The following is a 21,453-nucleotide window of genomic DNA, read 5'->3' as shown; positions in this document are numbered from 1 at the left end:
TGCCTCCAAAAGTTTAAAAGCTATTAATTGTAACATACCTCTACTTTTACTTATTTCCTAAACTATTACTCTCCTTGTTAATCTGCTTAATGCTATTGGTCTGCTTGCGTTTTCTTATTAAATTTCAAGACTAAATAAGAAGATTTATTCTACAACTTTAAAGGTTAGTTGCCCCCCTAAGCGGACCCCCCGCATCCTAGTTCTTTTGTTAATCTACTTAATGCCATTAGACTTTCTGAAGTTTCTTATTTAAGTTCATTTGATGATCATGATATCTCATTAGTCTAATTTAATAAATTATTAAAAGCTCTAATTCACCTAATCAATCATAACCCGAGCTTTATTAAGTACCTGAACTTGTGCTTGTAATCTAAAATTAAACGTGTTTCAAGTACTTTTGATTTTGGCCTATACCTATTTATTATATCTTAGTTCGACCCAGGTAACACCTTCATGTGACTAAAATGCTTCATTTTGAAGTTATTTTCCTAGCTGATTTTTAAATTATAGAGGGTATATGCTCCAACTATGCTCACACGCTTCCACTATGTCGCACCACAAAAATACGTATGGGTATGTCACAATAGAAGCACGCCACAGTGGAAATCCCGAGCCATAGTTCAAACACTTATCCCAAATCAAAATGAAGCACATATAAGATTAGTTACAATACCATGTACAAAAATGATGTTTAACATTGTTTCCTGAGTAATACTTCAATGAAAACAACAATGAAAGCTTGTCACGCAAATAGAAGGGCACTTTCTGAAATATTCCAATAGTATAATTCCCTTGCAAACCCAAATAAATCTATCTGCGTAAAAATAAATGAAATAAGTGTGATTTTCGGCAAAACCCGCCAGTATCACACCCAACGTCAGTGCGTATACGTAAGCGTACTACGACGCGGCTCTCAATTAAAGGAGTAACAAGTGTGATACTATCACTGCTAGACTAGATCTTTGGTTCTCTCATGCAGTGGTTTATCAGAGAGGGGAAGCTTAGTAATACCCATTGCCATGAGCCAGCAACGCCGACCATAAACCTACCGTCTCCAACACTCCACTATAAAGCATGAAATTAAGCCCGCCCACCAACAGCAAGGTGCAAAAACTAGCCAAGGGGAGGGTTCTACATGTTAAAGTATAATTTAAAGCAAAAACTGCAATGAACTTTTTCGCCAGGATTTATCAAAAATGATCAACAAAGCTGCAAAACCGTGAACCGGGTTGCTTAGCAGCTATCACAGTGATTCGTAATAGATTATCATCACTTACTGAAAAAATAAATACCGTCAAGTAGCCAGTCACCGTTCACCATGTCCCCTCGAAGTAACACTTATGCACTAACGATGAACCGTCATTTCAAACTGCGTGCAATATTTCACAAAATTCTGGCTGCATCCTGATGTTTACATCCTACTCTAACACGTTGTCAGTTTTTTATATATATTTTGCGAGGAAATGTGAAAATGCGTTGTGAAACGGGATGTGCACAAAAGGTGTACCGTGAGTGGACTTTCCTAAAGAAAACTGGCTAAGGATGAGGGTGTGAGCGTTGGAGCAGTACAAACCGCATTACGGAAGTATGCGGAAGAATCATGCACTTTCGAAGATTCTTCGAGCCGTGGAAGAGATCGTTTTAAGAAGGTTCCATCAGCATCAGTACGAGATGTGGCGAAGAAGATCGGTACTTCGGCAACAAATGTCACGTGGGCCAAGAAAAGATTGGGATTAGAAACCCATCGGAAGCAGAAGCAACCAAAACAAAGCAAAAAGCAGGCTGCATTTGTGAAGACGAGAACTCGGAAGCTATGCGACTCAATGCTGGGGGAAAAATCGGGCTGTATAATCATGGATGATGAGTATTACGTGAAACTCGATCATCAGATTCTGTCAGGACCGCAGTTCTACACTTCGCCCAAAGGAAAGGATGTTTCTGAATCGATCAACACCATTTACACCGAAAAATTTGGCAAGAAGATCATGGTTTGGCAGGAGATATTCCAGTGTGGAAAAAATTCTCGACCATTTATAACAAGAGACACAATGAATGGCAAAGTTTATGTGAATGAATGTCTACAAAACAGATTACTACCCTTCATCAGGCAGCATGACAAACCTGTAATCTTTTGGCCTTATCTGGCTTCCTGCCACTATTCATATGATTCGCTAGAGTGTTGTCATTTATTTATTGTCGGCTACTCTGTTATTGCCAGCTGTAATTACACAGACAACCAATAGACGATGCATGGGACTAGCAATCATCCTCAATGTGTAAAAACTGGTCATCTAAAACTAGGCAATACCAGCGCCGGCCGCGCCCGTACACAGGTCAAGAAAGGAAAGGGTAGGAATGTTGAAAGCCGAGAAATCCTCTGCATTTCCACGAGGAATCACTGGGATATTGGGTAAGAGGGTTGGGTTTGCAGCAGGGTTCGTTTTGGTAAACGATAAGCTGAATTGATATCCTAATGATCCTATAAAGCAAAGGAGCTTGGAATTGAACCCACGGTCTTTTGCTCAGTAAGCAAAAACGTTTGCCACTAGGCAAATGAGCTCCTTTTATAACAACACACCAATGATAGTTTTGTTGTTATTCCAATGTTTTTTTTTTGTCTATTTATTTAGCAGATTTTTAGCCGCAGGCTGCGATTCCAATGTATTCACATTAACAAATATTGAATGTGGAGGGGCTTGAGATTAAACTCATTATGTTTTACTCAGTAAGCAAAAATGGTCGCTCTAAGGCCACCAAACCCTTCACATCAGATCATACAAGGTACGATCGCGTTGTTATTGCAACCATTCAAAACCACAAAACACACGATAATCAAGCAATATTACTATAGACGATGATTTTACCAACGTACACTCAGGTCTTTTTTTACACGGGGGATACGAACCGTGTAAAAAAATATATACGAGATTTTGATTTTTCACAAGCTTAAATGTTTTAAAAAAAATCAGATTTTGATGCCATTTGTAATTATAGCATGCTATGGTCCATATAAATAAACTTTCAGAACCAATTTCAGTCACCTCTGGAGTACCCCAGGGTTTTCATTTAGGCTCACTTCTTTTTATTTTGTACATAAACGACATTTCCTACATACTTAAAAAAATAAAATTGCTTGTATATGCAGACGACATGAAGATCTTTATGGAAATAAGTAATTCTAGCGATGCAGAAAAATTCCAGAATGAAATCAATATATTCCACACCTGGTGTAGTAAAAGTCTACTTCAACTGAACGTAAAAAAATGTATTGCAATAGCATTTAGCAGAAAAATTGAAACACCGCATATTGAAATATCATTAGGCAACCAAATAGTAGAAAAAAGCAAAATTGTAAGAGATCTGGGTGAAATCCTAGACTCCAAACTAACTTTTATAGAACATTATAATACTATCATTAGTAAAGCAAACAGAATGCTAGGCTTCATCAAAAGGTTCAGTCATAATTTCGAAGACCCATACACATTAAGCTTTTATATACCACATATGTAAGGCCAATTCTGGAATACTGCCACCTAGTATGGAATCCATACATTTCCATACACGAAGAACGCATAGAATCTGTCCAAAAACAATTCCTTTTATATGCTTTACGTAAATTGAATTGGACTGCATTTCCATTACCATCTTATGAAGCGCGCTGCATGCTCATCAATATACAAACACTTAAGGAGCGCCGCCAATTTGCAATGCTTTTCTTCATCAACGACATTATTTCAATGCGCATAGATTCGGCAGAAATTCTCGCACAATTAATCTTTTACACACCTTGTCGATATCTTAGAACACGGAATTTATTTTCAGAAACATCGTACAGAACAAACTATGCAAAAAATAGCCCAATCAATCGAATGATGCGCCTATATAATTTGCATTGCGGAACTATTGACATCACTATTTCCAAGCAGCAAATAAAAACTAAGCTAAAACAGAATAGAATTAATGCATAGTATGTAAGTAAACATTATAATAATCATTGTATGTAGTCTACACTAGCTTGACGAAATGGAAATAAATAAATATAGACATATTTTAAAAATTTCTGTATTTACACCAAAAATTGTGATTTTTTTCTAAGTATGCCATTCGATTACATAATAGCTTGAAACGGATAACGTGATTGGAATCAAGTAGATATGTTGTATCGTTGTCGAGAAATCGATAAAAACGTACCGTGTAAATCGTAGAAAACCGTGTAAAAATAACCGTGTAAAAAAAACCGCGTAAAAAAAACCGTGTAAAAAAGACTTCAGTGTACTAATATTGCACATTTAAAGGATTCGCTAGAGTGGTACAAGAATCATAACGTCACATATGTGCCAAAAGAGATGAATCCGCTAAATTGTCCTGAGGCTCTTTCTATCGAAACTTTCTGGGCTTTGTCAAAGGCAAAGCTTAGTAAACATGTTAAACCAGCGGATACAGTTGAATAATTCATGAAAGATTAGTCTAAAATGGTAAAAATGGTAGGCGAAGGTACTGTGCTACTCTCAATAAAATTCTGCAAATTGAATTTATGTGTGAAAGGAAACATGATAATAAACAACATTTGAAAATAAAATGGCCTAAAGCTTTACACAAGTTTAATTTAATACACTGTGTGTTTATAATTAACGAAACAGTCTATACTCTTTCAAAATAGTGCAAAAATACTACATATACCGGACATGAACAAAAAAGTTCTCTTTTATTCATGTCTGGTCCATTTTCTTCGCTATTTTGTTAAACTTTAAGTGATTTTTTTTTTGTATGGCCTTGACGATTTCGACGTTTTCATGGAAAACTAACGAGGTTTGTTGTTCATTATGTGATACTAGCTGAGTGTGCCCGGTCTTGCTCGGGAATCAATATTAGCTTGAGTTTATGCGCCGATTTAAAAAAAAGCATGCTATATTGTACGTAGCCCCCCTCCCCCTATTATCTAAGGGGCTACCCCCTATGATTATCTCCTTATACCCCCACACTCGCCCCCACATGCCTAATTTGGTTCCATTTGCTTGATTAGTTCTAGAGTTATGCAGAAATTTCTGTTTCATTTGTATGGGAGCCCCCCCCCCTTACAGAAGGGGGAGGGGTCTCGAACCATCATAAGAACCTTCCACGGCCCCAAAAACCCCTGTATACAAATTTTCACGCCAATCGGTTCAGTAGTTTCCGAGTCTATAAGGGTCAGATAGACAGACAGACAGACAGACAGAAATTCATTTTTATATATATAGATAGATAGATAGATTAAGAGTAAGGCTATTTTGACGATTCTAAATTCATTATGTTAAAACTCCAGCAATGATGGCGTTTACATTGCTTTTTGTTTCTGAAGCGATTAACACGTTTTGGGCCTCTACAAAATATGACAGAATCAACAACAAAAACAAAACGAACCACGACCGAAGAAAACAAACACATCCAGTGACGAGCACAGCACACTTCCAACTAATCCGAAAGATTCTTCTAACTGCCCCATAACCAAAGATTCGGGTGAATCCAGTGCGTTCAATAAGGAAAATGGCAAAGGAATAAGGGTTCAGTGACTTTACGGCACGGAAGATTGCAAAGGAAAATTGCGGGGCGAAGTCGAGGGCACGGAAAAAAAAACTCACATGATTACCAACCGCATCCGGGAGCTACGAGTCGAACGATGCAAGAAAATCTTGAACTTCCTCAAGCGAAAAAATCCGGTAATCCTGTTCAACGACGAGAGCATGTTTACTGTCGATCCCGTATCAAATTCCAGAACCGACCGGTATATTAGTTCTCTTCCGGTAAAAGACGTGACCGACGAGCACAAGAACGTGTATCTGACCAAGCATCCTGCTAGCGTTAAGGTGTTTGGATTGGTGGCTTCCGATGGCAAAAAATGGACCCGGTGTTCATTCCAGAAGGCGACAAGGTCAACACGGAGGTCTACATAGGGATTTTAAGAAAGTATGTTCTTCCGTGGATCAAAGAACAGTACGGTCCGAAGCCAAATGTTGTATTTAAACAAGATGGGGCTCCGTGCCACACCTCGAACCGCACTCAGAAGTGGTTGCAGGAACATCTTCCGTTCTGGGCGAAGGATATGTGGCCGTCATCCAGCCCCGATCTTAATCCGCTGGATTACTCAATATGGCGCGTCATGAAGGCCAAGGCCTGTTCTAAACGCCACCCGAGTACAGCAAGCCTCAGACAAACATTGACCCGTACCTGGAGAGAAATGGATCCAGACTACATTATTAGAACCTTCCGTGCATTCCGGAAGCGTGTGGAGGCCGTAATTGCAGCAAGTGGAAACTAGACCGATGATTAACTTTGCTTAAGACTCTGAGAAACATCCCCCCTTTGAATAAATAAAAAAAACTCGAAATGAAATTTTTGAGAATTTTTTTAATTTTGACATTGCTCAATCGTGCAAATGCAAACATTATCACGCATACGGTATTCCCAACTCCCAATATCCAACTCCCTCCAGAAACATAAATCGATTTTATTTTTCCCTCACCAAATTTCATGAAACTTCGCATAATTGATCACTAGTGGCAATGAACCAAATTTGTGCCGGATTTCAGCTATTCTGACTAACGCCTATTTTTTCTGAAAAGGGAATCCAGATTCCTACAATTCCTTGTCTCAAACGTCATTTCAATTATATGAGCCGTTTTTGTGCTACGATTTATTGAAAAATATCGAATAATTTATTACGAAAAATCAGTCAAAATGGCAGCACAATCTGGGATCATTGTCCTTAGAAAACAACTATGAGGACATTCAAAGTGTTTTTTGTTACTTCATACATGAAGTTTAGCTATCTAACATGAAGCCACAGAACAGAAATGGAACTTCAGATCCAAAAGTGGCTCCATTTATGTTTGTGAACACTAGCGCACCTAGCGGTACAAGCCAAGCTTTACCTTCAGTTACATAGGCAGCATGCTTTGAAGGTGTACGTGCCCACAGAAAACCCGTATGAAGCGCATCCACAAGCCAAAATGTTGTCCCACTTTTCGTTCACAATTCTCACTTCTGTTCTGTAATGAAGCTTTAGTGTGATAATTTATTAGCTAGAGAAAGGTCTGAAGGGGATAGGTAGAGTACGGCTGTATGAAAATTGAATAGAAGTTGAGAATGAGCGAAGGGCGACAGAACTAGTCAAACGCACACGTCTTGACCTAACTCGATACTTCTCGATACAAGATCTAAGTAATACAACCTAGCGAGCGTAGCCGTGTAAAGTTGATTTGTGTAGTATTTTCAACAACGAAATCAGCTGTCAAAGTGTTCGACTTGACAGCTGTTTGTTTTTTTTTTTTTTTTTTTTTCAACCAGTAAAATGCACGTTTCACTTGCTCATATACTTTATGTGGCTGTGGAATAGTTCTAGCGACGTTTCATGACTACATAAAGAGCGAAAGCATTTCCAGTCGAGATGAACAACACAATAGTTGGGTAAAGAAGAATTGCATTATAACACACCATCGACACATCATCACTCAGCTCCTCTGACTAAAAATCAAGGGCAGGGAGGTGGACATGTCATAGAAATTATATGGGAGAAAATGTTACAACATTTTTCGCCCATCGGTTTTCGTTGTGGCATTATTTTGTAAAAAAAAGTCTCACTACCACCGCTGGGCAGAACAGTGAATCTGAGTAGCTACATAGTAAATCAGCAATTTTTCATGGTTTATGGATCAAAATTAAACAATTAACCTCCAAAACATGAAAAATATGTGTCTAATTTATGGATCATATCTATATTTTTTAGTGTGCTAACATTTTTTTTGTCTCTTTATTTAGGAGATTTTCAGCCGATGGCTGGTTCATCTCCGGATCAAGCGCAAACATTATTTTCTATGGATAATTTTAGTTACTTTAGGGATCATTGTTGAACGTTTTATGGATCATTTGCAATTTGTTTATGGGTAATTCGTACGATTTCAATGCTCATTTCTTAGAAATTAAGCAGTACAGTTTTATATTTGTGTTGCTAAATTTTAAATAAATATGGATATTACTGATTTTATTTATGGATCGGCTAAAAATTTCTCTAATAAAGACAAAAACAAAATATGGATCATTCACACAGGATTTTCAACGGGGATTTTATGAATCATGTGGGTGTTTTCAAGGAGCGTTATGGACCTATTGATCAATTCTAAAGGCTGCCAAATTTAATCTTTATGACCATTTTCTTGAGTGACAGTAACTCCACCTCACCCCGGAACATGTATGGCCAGGGCACTCAATCCTTTACGGAAACTAAACGAAAGAAGTAAAAAGTGGATCACGTTATGCAATACGCTGCCTGCTCATCTCATATGGAAGGACACTCTAAGGTACACTGACTCACTAACATACGAACGGATATAATTAGCCATGGTCAACCTGTTTCACAACATGCACTAGTGTCCATGAGCAGGAAGGAAACCCAGCATCGGAAACGTTAATTAAATTTCTTCAAACGGCATTTCGTCTGCTGTCAGTCAGCCAATCAGTGATCGTGTGATCGATTTTGCTTGTACATGCACTAAACATCTGTACACGCAAAACTACTGCATTGCTGATTTGAATTCCCGAGCGAATTACCTTCCACAGAAAAAAAAAACTGAAGAAACAACCATACTGAACTTGATCCTGTCCAACATGAATCGAACGGGTCAGTGTAATGAACCGACAACTTTCCAGTTTAGATGAAAGCGGTAAGGTCGGAAACTGCATCATGCGTTCACTTGGCTGGGTAATTGAGATACATCGGCTACTCTCGAAAATCGTCGTATCTCAGGTGGTTTTACCTTTTTCCATCCAGCTGATTTCTATTAGTTTACTTCTTCATTCCATTATTTTGTTATGTTGTTGTAACTTTTGTTCGATTCAATTCAAATAGGATAGAAGAATGCTGTTTGCAGTGTTATGAAAATGTCAATTGCAAAGATCGGAGAAGGTAAGCTGTATCAATACTTGCTACCATCGTTGGAATATTGATGGGTCAATAAAACATTCCTTTACGCGTGTAACATGAATTAAGTAATCCAAATGTCTTGTAATACGACACACACATTGTGATGCACCTTCTTTTATGTACATAGCTCAAGAGTGTATCACATTGGGTGGCTGATCCGAAAAAGTTCGAATAATATGTATGCACCAGAGTACCGCCATTTAATTACCACCGTACCTGACTTCGTGCATAAAGAAATTTTCCAGTTCGTTGGTTATAACTATTCACGTGCATTATCAGTGTAAGCCAGCTCAAAGTCTTAATGGACAATAAAGATACACCCGTTTTTCGCTACCTATCAGGAAAGTGCAACATAATCATCATTAAAGGCAATCGTTACATCGTTCGCACCTTGCGTACCGAAATCGAAGGCATTTGTTACATAGATGCAAGTATAAAGATGAAGATCAGCAGCTTTGAATTGTTTTAATAGTGATAGGGTAGCATCAGCTGCTATGGTCTCATATGCCTTGATAGGAACATACCATATTAGAAATGTATAGCCATAGCTGGTGCTCATCCTCCAATCCCTTACATAGCCCCAAAATATGAGCCTGTGCAATTATGGTAAAGATTGATGAAGGTTTAGGAGTCGTGTAAAAGGTATAACGGTATTTTTTTCTATGAAAGACTTTTAAAGTTCATCAATATCGCTCTAGCCAGAGTACCGAAATGGTGTAAAAATTTAACATGTTATTTATATGAACATCGAATAGAAGAATAATGATATATTGTTTGCCTGCTTTGTTGCATTCTAAACGGTTGATGACACAGCTTGATCGGAATCGAGAAAACACATAACAAACAGAAATCTCATTAACACACGTGTATCATCTCCGGCGTTACTTCGTGAAGCACCTTGCCTTCTACCGGCCCGAGCAAGCTATATTGCAAAGGCAGTTTGTCATGAAAAAAGGGAAGAAGATTATATCATTATTGCTTTCCATTTCTGACATAGCGTTATCATTCGGCTCGTTGATTGCTTGTCTTTTTGTCATTTTGTCAGCTGCTCCAATTGAAGTACACAACTCATTTGCAAAATTGGCAGCTTCGTGAAAGCACTGAATACTAATTCCATTCAGATGGAAGCATCCGGTAAGTAGAGGAGAAAGCACCTTTCATACAGTTCAAGTCAACTGCCATTCCGTCAGCATAATGGGAAATTGATTGCTCGGGGCGTAATACACACTTAGAAATAACTAATTTTACACGTGATGGAATCCATCTTTGACATAAAGGATCAGACGTAAACAATTATTTCATGTAAAATTAAGTGCTCCCAGAATGAAAAGTTCGTTACTCGACGAAAAGTACGTTTGATTGAGTTGAATTGCGCGTCTGTTATTACTCATTTTTATGTCAAAATTGACGCTCGTATGTGTCAGTCTCAGAGCACCCAAACTTACATGTTTTTTTCTTAGTGTGTAGTGAACGATTTTTAAAACATTAAACATCGTTTTCTTTGCAAAAATTACAAACAAATTATAATAAAAAAAAAAATGAAAATTTAATCAACAATTTATGTTTTACGATTTAGCCAAATGAAAGTGGATTGGATTTGAAATGTCGAAGCAAATAATATATTTGTTAAGCTTATAAATGAAAAACAAAAGTCAAAAATATTGCAAGAAAATTAATTATTTATGTTTGTAACACATTGTTGGATTTTGTTTACCATAATTGTTGATTTTTCCACCGTTTATATTTTTGCTGGAAAGAAAACCTATTACCTACGCGATTGGGTCAGACGTATCGATTACTATTGGCGTTTTTGTGCTATTATTTATTGAAAAATATCAAACACGCCATTTGGATAATGTTTGCATGATTCAAAATAGCTGAATTTAAAAGGTTTGCACAAATGAGAATGATTGCAAATAACAGACAGATATGAAGATGATAGAAAGTCACGTTTCAACAATTCATTAGTTGGCGAGGAAATATTCTACCTATCAAGATGTGAAATGCTTTTCAATCGAAAACGAAAATAAGGGTGATTTATTATGTTAGTAGAGATATTATCAATGTTAACCACCGGAACTAAGGTAGACCTATGTAAGATATGATAAGAATATCTTGACATCCCGTTTATTCACAAGCTTAATGTGCACCATAAAAAAAGCATTAGATGTGATTCGTAGTTCTTTATGTTACTTATTTCCTCCTTTCTACACATTACAAAGTGAAGCGAAGGGGATTCGATGAGCAAACGCAGAATTTCAAACTCAACTTGCCCATCAGGAAAAACCAGATTTTCTACCCCTCTCCTTGAACGGAACTACGCGGTCTACGGCGTTGATAGGCACTCGGGAAGGAGACTTCCTATCCCTTCAAATTGGCCTTCGTGAGGCCCACGATCTTGCTTATTTTCCAACACTCTCCCTCTCGCATGCTATGAAATGGAATTTCCTCGCGGAAAGGCGCGCGCAGCCTTCCATATAGCGTCTTCAATAATATCATCTTGCTGTTCAGCAGCTCAGCTCTCATGTAGACTCAAGCACCCCCCGAGTGGCTTAAGCCCATCGTGCCGCCAGATCAGGTTGGAATAAGTTGAAATTTTATAAAAGAAGATCCTCGACACCTTGGAAGGTTAGTCTGGCAAAGAAAGTGGCAACGTTATCATCGCCACCAGCAGACAACCCGGAGTTGGAATTTTGTTATTGATCACCGTTTCACCGCATAAAAACAACACGAGCTTGTTTGATCGTAACGTAATGATAATAAGAGCTCGATCGCTCGGAAAAAAGTGCGCGCGAAAACTAGTTTTGAATTCGGATGTTGTGCACCAAGTGAAAGAACCATAAAGAAAAGTATGAATAATCAAGGCAAATTGAGAGCAGTTTTCTCAACGGGATAAAAATGATACACAGTGTTATAGAAATTGTATGTAAAAGACAGTTATATGTGAAGTAATTGATTTATTATTGCCAATAACTGCAACCAACGAGTGGAACGTCATAAGCGGAGCGAAATGGTGCAAGCTATTTGAACTTGAACCGCAAAATAGGAATCACGCAGCCGTAGAAAATTGAACCACACACCTGACTTCACGCATAGTTTAGAAAACTATCACAGCTGCAGCAATCATGGATTATCGGCAGCTAACGTTCGCGGTAAATATCGAAAAACAAGATAAGCGGTGGAAGATGGAACAAACTCCAAATGAGTCAATTATGTGAAAGGAAATTAGTCCAAACAAATTTACATTTTTTTTCATTGAGATCCGTAAAGGGTAATATTGCGAGGTGAGAAACACTAAGCAACAGTGGGAGTCGCGTAAACGTAGTGGAACGGCCATAGAAGAAGAAAGTTTTGGTCTGTAAAGCTGATAAATAACAAGGTGTATAATGTGTGCAGAAAGGTAGAAATTTATTAAGTGACAATAAACTTCGTAATATGAACATTATGCAGAATGTATGTGCATAGTAGTACACGATCGTAAAAATACCAGGGTCCATTGGAGTGTAATGGAAGTTTACTCACTTACGAGGGTGTATACGTTTGCGATGCGCTTTGTGAATACCTCTATTACATCAAAATAGAGTGAACCAGTTAATAGTAGGAAAAACAGATTACACGTGCTTTTTTAATAAAGCTGATGCAAATTTTATTTTCATATTTATGTCAGCCTAATTCGAAATTATTATTTACTCCTAATACAACAACAAATTTTTTTTATTGATTTATTAATTTAATATTTATTTATTTATTGTGTTTTTTCCTTGTTCCTTTCTGCGCCCCCCCTCTCCCTCGACCTATTTGAGTAAAGTCGGACATAAAATGAAAATAATATTTATATCAGCCTAATTACTGTGTAATGTTTGTATGTTTGGTATGTTTCCTAGAGGCATAGCCAATTTTTATTTTTCAGTATATTTTTCTTACGGGGGGAATTCCATAGGCCACAATTGAAGCACACCATAATAAGAACGCGTAGCCATAGCTGGTACACCTACCCTTTCGGTGCCCAGCGGTTAGTACAAATGACGCTAGCGATCAAGGAGCTCTTTTAAGAATGAAGTGTATTATTAGTAGGAACCAACTCTAATAGAATAGTAGATGATTCGTTAAATTATTGCCTTTTTTCCATAATAATAAACGAGTAGAGTTGTCAGAGGATACTTCATTAAAAAAAAATAGTGAACAAATATTGTTCATAATAATAATAACTTATCTTTATCCAGAAAAATGTTCAACTCGAGAAATAGAGAATCTAAGAAAAACATTAATCATTCCTTGGTTGCATTTAATTTTTATTCTTTATGTAGGGTAAATTATGGCTTCGGCACCCATTGACTGTTTTCGGCAACCGAAATTGAAACGTTAATTTCACTGTATTTTCGCATCAAAACTCTTCGCTGAATGTATTAAGCCGATTCCTTACCTTTTCAGCTTCAATCTGATTACATTTTTACGACTGTGCAATCCTGTTCTGCCATATTTTTTTTTTAAATGAAATATACACACTACAAAATACGGCTGATTTCGAGTTGCCGATAATAGAACAGCTGGTTAACACGCAGTTCAAATGGAAAGGGTGCCGAAGAAAAAGAGACTGCCGACAATAGTCACACTCACCTGAGAAGTTTGGAGCGTTGTGAAAACATGTTCAACCCGTTTTGATCAATTCTGTCGATTGGAATTGGTAGAACAGCAAGTAGCAGATAAATGTCAACAAACAAACCTGTCATGTATGTGTGTGAAACTGAGAAATCGCTAATAGAAGTTCGGACGCTGCTTAGATTGACGAGAATACGTAAATTCCCCTAATTTGAAATAATTTTAGATTGATATTTTCGAATTAGAATCCGTTTTAAATCGAGCAAAATGTTTAATTTTTTATCTAAAAGTAGATTTGAGTAGTTGAAGATTGTATCAAATATTAAGCCAAACATTTTAAAAACACTGAGTGTGGCTGTACGGTGCGCATATTTTGAAAATTGATGGGGTGAATATTAGCATACATCTATTTACATTAAGATGGATTAATGACAAATTCAATTGAACTTAACGTTAGCTATCTATATTAAAAAGTAATGAGCAATGCGCCAAAGAGAAATCCATCCCTTCCAGGTGGTATCCGGAACATGTCCAGGTGTTGGCTAGAGCTAACACACATCATGCGACATGTAAAATTTCATGAGAACTCTAAAACAAGCTCATTGCTGGTCATATTAAGAACCCAGGACCAATGTGGTGCTAAGCACTCGGTTTGGCTGTTATTGATTTTGGTATTGAATTCTGATGTAATTTGATGTGTCGAATTTTGATTTTGATTCTAGTCAAGAACTTGAAACTTTTTTGGGGGTTCTCGGAACATGTCCGGCTGTGACCAATGTGGCCACATATGGCTTTCAATGAACTTATTTTTGAATTCTCATGTTATTTGAGGTGTCGCATGATGAGGTTTGGTCAGAAACTGGCTTCTTGGTATGACCACCAATTAACTTGTTGTTGGATTCTCATGTGATTTGAGGTTTCGTATGATAGGTTTTGCATGTTTTAGGTAACGTACCCTCTCGTAAACAAACACTGGATTATGTTCCGGTCATATCACGTGTTGACTGATTGCACATCTCTTCTTCTTGTTTCAGTTGGATCACTTTCAAACTAAATATCACTGGTCGTTGTACGACATTCTTACGTGGGCTAAGCCCACCTTAATCGTCCAATTTTTGCAGTGTGGACGATGGATGGTTCTCCCTGCAGCTGATAGAATTCGTGGTTCATTCGCCTCCTCTACGTTCCGTCTTCCATCTGCACTCCGCCGTAGATGGTCCACAACACCTAACGTTCGAAAACACCAAGGACGCATTTATCCTCCACGAGCATAGTCCAGGTCTCGTGGCCGTAGAGGACCACCGGTCTTATCAGCGTCTTGTAGATAGTCAGTGGTGAAGCGAATTTTATTCGACAGTGTTCTCCGGAGTCCAAAGTAGGCACGATACCCTGCCATAATGCATCTTTGAATTTCTCTTAAAAATAAGAACTCTCTCAACAATACTGGTTGAGTACAATTCACAAAAAAGTAAGATTTCTGGTTGTACTTCAAGATTAAATTAAAAGTACTCATCACTGAGTTCAAATGATCATCCAAAACTTTGATGATAACGGAGTACTTATTTTTAAGTACTTTCTATCTCGGTTTCGATTTGTTTACATTTGTTACTTAGGACCTTTTGAAAAGTGACGCGAGAATTCATCCTTCTTTCGCATACGCTACTTCGAAAAATGTAGTGGCTCAAGGTGATTCCCTGTAGCGTCCTTTTTCGTATTATACTTCGCAATTTCACATGTAAAAATAATAAGGTTTCTGTGAATGCACGTAGCTGAAACTATGTATGTACTACTTGTTGTTTGCTGCGGAGAAGCAAGCAATGTCTGAAATTTGCAGATGTATAAACCTCGTAGATCTTGAGTTGTGTGCTCTTGAAATTGCGAGGTGTGATGGAAAAATTAACGAGCGAACGAGCAGCTTTTCTAGAACCAATATATTCGATACTAATCGACGTGGCTCATAAAATTAGCTTATATTAATTTTATAAAACCACGGCTCCGACACCCAGAATACCGAATCTGTATATGTGGAAATTCATTACAGATTTCGAAAATAATTTGTACAGAACTGTAGGTGAATCTTGCTTTACCGAGCAAAACTATCCTTGCCATTTTAAATCACATTAAGTAGACTACTCATTCAGCATTCCTAGATGAGATATCTAAGACGCATTGTTCATGTCAGGTACTCAAAAAAGCGCTAAACAAACATTCAAAGTGGCAAAGAATCGTGTTGCCCTGAGTGAAATATTACTCCAGAAGCCCTGAAAGACTAACAAATTAACCAAACCGAGAGAATGCATAACAATTAGCGGAGAGTATAAAACATGCACATGATAGTATGATCTTAAATCAACTTTAATATATGAACTTGCCCATTTGAAAGCCTTCAGTGATCTTCACCAGCAGCATACTTGGAAACACCTAAACACCTCTTCAGATCAACATCTTGAACACGCAATTGTATCTTTTGGTTCATGGTTTTGGTTTTGTTTAAAGGCACTTCACATCAAAGAAAAGGAAAAGGAAAGCATGCACGCATGTTGCCATTTTTCTCCAATTTGAAATGTTACCGAATATTGCGTGACTACGTAACAATTAGGGATTACATAACGTTATTTGAAAGACTACGTTGAAACTAGTGTGTATTGCATGCGTATTTGTTGATATTGGCATTTCTGTTTAATATGATGCACATAAATGGAGCGTCATATATTTTATAAGTTTACATTAACGTTCATGTAAAGTTATGAGTCTATTAATTTATTTGTCGTCAATCATGTCAATCATGACCGTTTTTGTTACAATGATTATCTTAAACACTAGTTCACTTGAATTCATCTAGGTTTGTCTTAGTACATATGTGTGAGCATATAAATAGTATTAAATAAATGGGTCTCCTAGTTATCGTTACATAAGTCATTTAATGAAATATTCAAAATATTGTATGAAAGCGTCCATTTCCGGATGATGAACTCAATGATCATTTTTGGACGAGTTCAAAAATCCAATCTTCCAGCGAAAGAGTAAAAGAGTAAAAAGTGTGAAACTGTGGATCCCATTCCAACGAGCCATACAAATTACATTTTTGCAAATCCACTCAAACCCATCGCCGAGTTGAACATCCTTAACGTCCATATCGCATAATAGTTCCATCACGATTCAGAGGGGTCGACAAGAAGAATAGGTGCTGCCTAGACGTAGCAGTAGTATGGGGCATTAAAAATCGAAAGCCAATGCAGAAAACCAGTTTGGATTGCAATTGCTGACTAGACGCGTGGATGTAGTGAAAGAAAAATCAACCAAAGAATGAGAAAAAGTAAAAACTAATTCGACCGCTTTTCCGTCGTTCGTTTAATTGCCGTGGTATGTGCGGCACACGCTGTAGGAGGTAATTTTGCCGACCTAGCCGTCCTTTGGCTCCGTTTCGACTTGAATATGGCATATAAGGTCCCAGGGGTAAATGTATCCGTTTTCATGAGGATTTCAAAAAATAATTTGTTGATGTGAATGGGAAATTTTCTATCAAGCTTTGCGAAAGTTTTGACCATTTTAAACCAGCGGGTGCGCTTCGCACTGCCTTCCCTTGCACTTATCGTAGTGCGGGTAGGTCACCAAAGCTTGTTTGATTGGAGAGCAGTGTCACATGGCCCACAACAACATTCACTAATTCTACTCTGCTGCTGTTGTTACAGTTCCAAAATGAATATTAGCCGTTACTCTATGCCTTGAGCGTAGATTAGTGTCTACTGCAAAGGAAAAGGTATTTTTCAGACTCACCAAGGCTGGTCAGGCCTATATATATAACAAAATATATTTATCCAATGTAGGGGTACCAACTGTAGAAAGAGGCTGTGCATAAATTACGAAAGGTCACGAACAGGCATCGGCCTGTTACTAGATTACATAAGCATTCGATAAAATGTTTAGGGTTGTTACGAGAAATTTGGAATAAAATCCGCATGAACCCTTGTTCAAAAATGCGCAAAATTCTCGCGAATGATCAAAACCGTATCAAGCAACAAATATAACTGGATTGGAAAATAGCGATTAAAATTTAAAAAAGGGATAAAAATGAAGAAAATTATCATCCATTTATATCGGGATTTTTTACCTAAAGTAAGGAATAATAAACAAATATATGCATGAAGGTTAATAAAAAGCTTTATTTGTATGTGTATGGGTTCCCGAGCAAAGTCTGAGATCAAATGGAAATCTAAATTTGATGTTGTGATTTCGCTGATAATGATTACTCAGGTTGCTGTCATTTTGGTCGTTTTAACGGTTAAAATATCTAAATTGAGAGCAAAAAATCTTCCTGTGACATCACATTGAAAACTATTTCTGCTATCAGTGAGAGCAAACTGAAAACTAAATTTGATATAAGTTTTTCCTGTTGATAACAAAACAAGTATTCAATTTGATGTTATGCTAAGGTAATGAAAACAAACCCGCAACAACATATGTTTTAAGAGCAAATGTACAGCAAAATGAAAACAAAATATGGTATAAAAATTGTGAATTGCGAAACTGAAATCAAATTATGATTTCAGTTTGATGTTGATATCAAAACTTAATTTCAATTTGCTGTCATTTTGATGCTGGACTTTGCTTGGGTACCACCATTTTAGACTTCCAGTATTGACAACAGAAAGGCCTGTGGTACGAGAAGTACAAACAGTACCTCTTACATTCTGCACGAATATTTCTGGTAAATGTCAGGCTGACACGAACCACCGGAGAGTGTTTTCCACCCAGATGTTTTTTTTTTTTTAACTTTAAATGATATTTATTTCATGAATTTGTATGGTTTACAAATATGAATTTTCAAGTGACAAGTGCGTATTTTCAACTTCATATAGTCAAAGTACATAACTCTGGATGGGAGCATACCATCAATTACTGTCATTGGTCGAAAGGTACAGTAGCAGAACCTACCCTACCAGTGTCCCCTCGAGATCGTCAAGTCGACGATGACAGGAGCACATACCGTGGTAGAGGTAACAATAGTTGCAATTTCCAAAACCTAAGACTGGATGCCTTCCTTCAGATAACAACTGGAGTGCGGTAAAAATCGGTAGAACTGTTTCAAACACATCGTTGGTGCATGAGCGGGTCGGTGATCATCTCTTTTTGCTAGTGGTGGCGGGGGGGGGACACCCCTCACCATCCCTCTCCAAAGGGGGAGTTTGGTAAAGAGAGATGATAAAACTGATTTGTACCTTCCTAAAAGTTGTCTAGCTTGCTTTCTACTTCTATATGCAATTTTCACACTGCCGTACTCTAAACGGAACTATCTATTCTATACTTTCATCTCCTCATCTATCGTATAAAAATTACCACTTCAGTCTGTTATTTGAAATTAGCATCTTCAACTATGTAAATCGTTGACTTCACGCAGAAGTAATACTAAACATATAGTCAAAGTGATATTTGACGTTTATCCAACTATGTAAATTCCTTGTTTTCTAGCTGTTCATCATATGCTCTGCTGTAGCCCTAGAAGTAACCAACCATAATGGATTGCAACCAGCTTCCGATCTCGATGTCACCAACACGGCAAGACCACTGACAAATGACAAGGAACTACCAAAGCTTCATCGACAAAAGCGCCACGAGATAGAAATACACCGAGTAATTAAGCGAAGACCAAAACTGCCACCCCCACGCCGCAAACCTCGGCCACCGAGAAGACCACCAAAGCCGAAAGTAAAGTATGGGCCACCAAACATTAACTTCCCACCGTTATCGCAGTACAGCCCCCATAACTTTGATGATACATTTAGTACGAGCTATGAAACATCTTTTTCGGACCATAACTCCTTTGCGGAGCCCCCAGTTAGCTACGGAAGCCCAATTCAACCATCACCAGCATTTGGTTCACCACCATTTGCCTACGGCCAAGGTACGACTTCATATCAAGGGTCAACCTTCGGAAGACCAAACTTTGAAAGTACAAGTTTCGAAGGATTTGGCAAACCCTCGCTTGCATCCTCTAACCTGAAAGGATTCGATCCCTCGAAATTTCCAGGACTACTGGATAGTCATTCACATAGCGTTCCAGCTAGCAAAATACCTACATTTGGTGGGCACTTCTCGCAATCCTCATTCACTAATAACAAACAACCATCTTACCAATCCTCACCATCGTTTATCGGAGATGGTTCCAATTTTAATTTTAACAAAGACCAGACAAGTTTTACACATCATACCGACATTGAAACCCCCAAGAACCAGTTTCCTCTGGAAAGCTTCAGACAAAACCCATTTAGAACACCTTTAACCTCCTATGAAGTACCCATAACGCATACTAAATCGAATTTGTTCGAACCTACAAAAGATTACGATTCCACATACAAGAGAAATCCCAATACTCATTCAACTAGTAGTATATCCTCAACACACAGTACATCGCATAGTTCAACTGATGAAGAAGATGATGAATACTATCCGAGCCTACCGTATCGCTATGAGCAAGATCAGTTCCACACTCCCACAAAACCAAATCCAAACAAGTCATTAGTTAGCTCAGTACAAACCATTAACGACAATGATCCATTCTCCAACCTGAACTCATACTATGATGGTGTTTCTGAATCACAAAGGGTATCCGTCAAAACAAAAACTAGACCTTCGGAGCCACCCGAAGATGGCTTTTCAATAGAAGAGCTCTACTCACCGCCTTCTACCGTTAACCGCAACAAGATTCGCAGGAAAAAGAAACCCAAACCGGTCACAAATCCTGTAGCTCATAATCTCGATACAGACGATCTACGCGATGCATATGGTTCAAGCTCAGACTTCCACCAGGTTGCCATCGATGCCGACGAGTTTCTCGAGTTTGAACCACAAAAACAAATGAAACATTCCAAACCCGTGGGAATTGCTATGACACGTGATGAAGACAAATTCCCAGCAAACTTTGTTCTTCAATCATCCCAGAACAGAGGCAAGGAAAACAACACTCCCAACTACAAGAAGTCACCTGGCAATCCTAACTACGCAAGAAAAATACCACCCTCATCACAAACAGAGTACAAGGCAGTTGACGTCGATCTTTACAAGTCGGTGGAGGGCAAACGTGTCAAACCAGCTCCGCAGAAACCGTCGGGTCTTGAGGACGTCAATATTCTCTCCATACAGAAATCCAATTCCAAAACATACTACGCTGGAAGTAATGAAAAAGAACCTCTGCTATACAGTGGATTCCTACCAACTCGCCGAAACGGAGCTTACTACCGAGCAAACTTGGATTACGAGACTTTAGATGTGGACGATGAGAACTACGATGAAATCGGAGATGTAGGAACCTTCAGTGGTAAATTACAGAATTCAAGGGTTAAAAAGGATTTAACTTCCAAGCAGAATAGCGAGGCATTAAGTTCGTCTGAAGCAAGCAGTTCATAGGTTACAGGGGCGCGATTTGAAGGATGAAGTTTACAGAGACCTTAAAATAGTTTTAACAGTATTGTCCTGTTCAAAGATTTTATAGGTAGAATTGAGTTATTATTTATTGTTGTTTAATAAAGATTATATTTCGTACACTGGAGTTGGCAAACACACATTTCTGATCCGATGTTCCAAGTTGAGAATATAATGATTAAAAAAAGGTAAGTAATATCAATCCCATTATGAATTTTAACCTTATCGCAATCAAATCATACATATGATAATATTGTCTCGCAACCACACCCTAAAATGTATATGTGGCTTTTTGGGACATTCCGCTCAATTTTCTAGAGAAAAACGGACCATAAACTCAACATTATTAACGATGACTTGACCCGTAGATTTAGAACGAATAAAAACTAAAAGATTTGAAGAGATTTCGTGAGTGCACAGTGGTCCAAATGCCGTACTTTGGAGGAATTAATAGTTTGCACCCAAGCCATTAATTTTAG

At 37.9% G+C, this 21,453-nt stretch overlaps 2 protein-coding genes across 3 annotated transcripts in view; one reads left to right on the top strand and one right to left on the bottom strand.

Annotated features, from left to right (window-relative positions):
- Nucleotides 1-21,453, bottom strand: part of LOC135714022 (neurobeachin-like protein 1) — a 160,192-nt gene that overhangs the window by 99,849 nt on the left and 38,890 nt on the right. The gene's annotated exons all lie outside the window — the stretch shown is intronic.
- On the top strand, nucleotides 11,532-21,090 carry LOC135714017 (uncharacterized). The gene is made up of 2 exons (XM_065237274.1): nucleotides 11,532-12,108; nucleotides 19,025-21,090. The coding sequence occupies exons 1-2, from the start codon at nucleotides 12,082-12,084 to the stop codon at nucleotides 20,957-20,959; spliced, it is 1,962 nt and encodes a 653-aa protein (XP_065093346.1). The 5' UTR covers nucleotides 11,532-12,081; the 3' UTR covers nucleotides 20,960-21,090.

The sequence above is a fragment of the Ochlerotatus camptorhynchus genome, unplaced genomic scaffold, assembly GCF_037179485.1.
Source record: "Ochlerotatus camptorhynchus isolate MF236.1 unplaced genomic scaffold, CSIRO-AGI_Acam_v1.1 ptg000599l, whole genome shotgun sequence".
Classification (NCBI taxonomy): domain Eukaryota; kingdom Metazoa; phylum Arthropoda; class Insecta; order Diptera; family Culicidae; genus Ochlerotatus; species Ochlerotatus camptorhynchus.
Note: the sequence above shows the minus strand (reverse complement) of the source record. Positions and strands in the feature narration are given on the sequence as shown.

Bases quoted from the DNA above. Each gene is read 5' to 3' on its own strand.
- LOC135714017 (XM_065237274.1), top strand. From the start codon at position 12,082: ATGGATTATCGGCAGCTAACGTTCGCG. The intron at 12,109-19,024 runs GTAAATATCGAA...CTTGTTTTCTAG, and splicing joins ATCGGCAGCTAACGTTCGCG to CTGTTCATCATATGCTCTGC.